This window comes from Chiloscyllium plagiosum, chromosome 17, assembly GCF_004010195.1.
Source record: "Chiloscyllium plagiosum isolate BGI_BamShark_2017 chromosome 17, ASM401019v2, whole genome shotgun sequence".
Taxonomy (NCBI): domain Eukaryota; kingdom Metazoa; phylum Chordata; class Chondrichthyes; order Orectolobiformes; family Hemiscylliidae; genus Chiloscyllium; species Chiloscyllium plagiosum.
Genome location: NC_057726.1, coordinates 32,782,252 through 32,785,016, shown reverse-complemented (window position 1 = coordinate 32,785,016; position 2,765 = coordinate 32,782,252). Strand labels below are relative to the sequence as shown.

The following is a 2,765-nucleotide window of genomic DNA, read 5'->3' as shown; positions in this document are numbered from 1 at the left end:
GAAGAAGGGCCTGTGCCCGAAACGTCGAATCTCCTGTTCCCTGGATGCTGCCTGACCTGCTGTGCTGTTCCAGCAATAAAGTTTCAACTTTGATCTCCAGCATCTGCAGACCTCACTTTCTCCTCGAAGCTTTCTCTCTCCAAAAGCAAGACTAACTTTTCTTCATAACTACCCATTATGTTTCAATTCCTCTTTCAATACTTTTACAAAAGATGCCTTTTGTATGGACAATACATCCATCCTAGGACAAGCCAAACAAAGACATGCACAAGAATTCCTATAAGCATAGCATTCCAACTGGAACTCTATCAACAAACACATCAAGTTAGACCCCATCTACCACCCATTGAGAAAAGGAACAGGAAGTGACTTCACCACAGGAAATTACATAACCAACCCAAAGAAATCCAAGCATGTAAATGGAAAGCAGGAATTTTCAGCATTGTTTCGCATGAGGTCCACTGAAGATGTTACCTAGTAAGGTAATGAAATGTCTGGAAATGAACCTTTCAGTTCAGCGAGCAAACCTACATCCAAAACCTCAACTTGAGCTACAAATCTTCTCAAAACTCACTAAATGATGCCTTTTCTTAAAAAAAAAACAAACATTTTTGTGATTGAAAATTATGATTTTCCAACAGTTAAACCCTTTGGGGAGACTAAACAACGGTTAGGAAATGTTGAGGTTTACTTATAATCTCAGTGTAGTAAAACTTGCTAATAGTCTGATCAGCTCTTTTAGGAGCAAAACGCTATTTGCATTAAAGGGTTATGTAAGTTATTCCAAGATTAATTACATCTCACTTCAAATAGAAGCACGACTCACCAGCCGCCATATGCAAAGAGGCCACTATATACTGCCAAGACTGCTTTTCCCACATTTGTGGTTGTCCCCTCAAAGGCCCGGTCAGATTTCAAGTGTGGGGTTTCTCCTGTATGGAAAAAAAAGCAATGCCTACGATTACTTTTGAACTACGTCATCAATAAGACATTAAGCTACTTAGGAAATAATATATGTATTGTTAGTCACATGGATTTTTAAAACATTAACTCAATTCATGAAGGCAGTTCATTCACCAACTTCTCAAGGGCAGTAAAAGACGGTCAATAAATACAGGCCCAGAATACACACCCACATCCCATGTGTGAACAAGTGAACTGTACACATCTACTAAAGTAGCAGAAGAAGAATTTGATGGTTGGAAACTAAGCATCTGTATGTCAGTAGTGCACAGAGAAATTTAACAATTTGTGGGCGGCACGGTGGCACAGCGGTTAGCACTGCTGCCTCACAGTGCTAGAGACCCGGGTTCAATTCCCGCCTCAGGCGACTGACTGTGTGGAGTTTGCACATTCTCCCTGTGTCTGCATGGGTTTCCTCCGGGTGCTCCGGTTTCCTCCCACAGTACAAAAATATGCAGGTTAGGTGAATTGGCCATGCTAAATTGCCCGTAGTGTTAGGTGAAGGGGTAAATGTAGGGGAATGGGTCTGGGTGGGTTGTGCTTCTGTGGGTCGGTGTGGATTTGTTGGGCCAAAGGGCCTGTTTCCACACTAAGTAATCTAATCTAATCTAATTGTAAAAGCCTACAAGGGTCATTTAACTCCCCAAATGTGTGCTTTGTCCCTGAGAAGTTCCCTGACAGAAGTCAGCCTATCCAGTCAGGAGTGAAGCAATCTAAAGCAGACCACAAGCTCAGGGCAAGGTAGCAATTGATGGGGTGAGGTTTGTGAAATGGGGGCAGCAATTGTACTCTTTATGGGCAAAAGAAAAGGTTGTATAAGTATTTGCTTTTCCTTAAGGCTGCCTTTGCTTCAAGTCAACTGCTAAAAACCTTTTTTGGTTTTTTGTCTTACCATCCTCTTATAGGACTTGGAACCATTTCTTTTTGATAACTGCTCATATTTACTATGTTAAAGGTACTTTACGAATACAAGTTACTATTAAGTTATCAAACACTTTCGAGGTGCAATGGGCTGGATTCCTTCCCCTTTGTCACATCTCTGTAAAACTCAGAACTGGGCAGGTAGAAGTTGGGTTCAGACTTTTACAGATTGAACATCTGACCCAAACCCAACCCACCCGTTTTTGGGTACCAGCAGCAGTACTGAATTATTTTACATTTAAAAACTATGATCAAGGTCACTGCAATGTTCCAATGTGAAAAAGAACAATCTTACAATTGAATATTTCAATAAATCTGAACAGGCGACTGTTGTGTATTTCAGCAGACTTTGCCACCATAGCTATAGTCAACAGTTGACCTTCCTACTTATTGCTTGAGAGCAGATCCCAATAGCATTTGAAAGACATCATGGCAAAGATTACAGAGTAATGCACACATCTTGAAATCTGAAATGATTTAGACTTACACTTCCATTCTTTTCTATTCAGTGTGTCAAAGAAGCAATCAGAGGCAATGTTTCTCTTGATTTGTTTTTGGTGAAGCATTCATATAATGGAGAGGAAATGGAAGACTTAACACCGCAATATGATGCTATGCAAAGTGAGGGTCCTTCACTCTTACAAGTTAAGCTAGATACCTCACACCCGATTTTTCAAAACCCCAGGAACCAGACGCAATGTTGATTTTCTCTCTTGTATTGTTTGGCCAATGGGTGAAGCAAATGGGTTAAAGTATGAGAGGATCAGCAGACTTTAGTATTAAATAAACAGCCTATAATGCTATCCAGCCAACCTTCAGGCCTGCGAAGAAATGTCAACTTTCGTAACAGGGTTGGGTGGACTGGTTCAGGATTTTTGAGT

General features: G+C 40.8%; 1 protein-coding gene across 1 annotated transcript in view; it reads right to left on the bottom strand.

Moving 5' to 3' along the window:
* The window catches only part of slc7a5 (solute carrier family 7 member 5), a 31,756-nt gene extending 29,898 nt beyond the window's left edge, over positions 1-1,858 (bottom strand). Inside the window, exons 1-2 of the mRNA XM_043707522.1 lie at positions 1,834-1,858; positions 827-932 (exon numbers count right to left, since the gene is read on the bottom strand). Of these exons, the coding sequence (XP_043563457.1) occupies positions 827-932; positions 1,834-1,858 (131 nt within the window). The remainder of the gene's footprint in view (positions 1-826; positions 933-1,833) is intronic.
* Between the last annotated feature and the right edge of the window lie 907 nt (positions 1,859-2,765).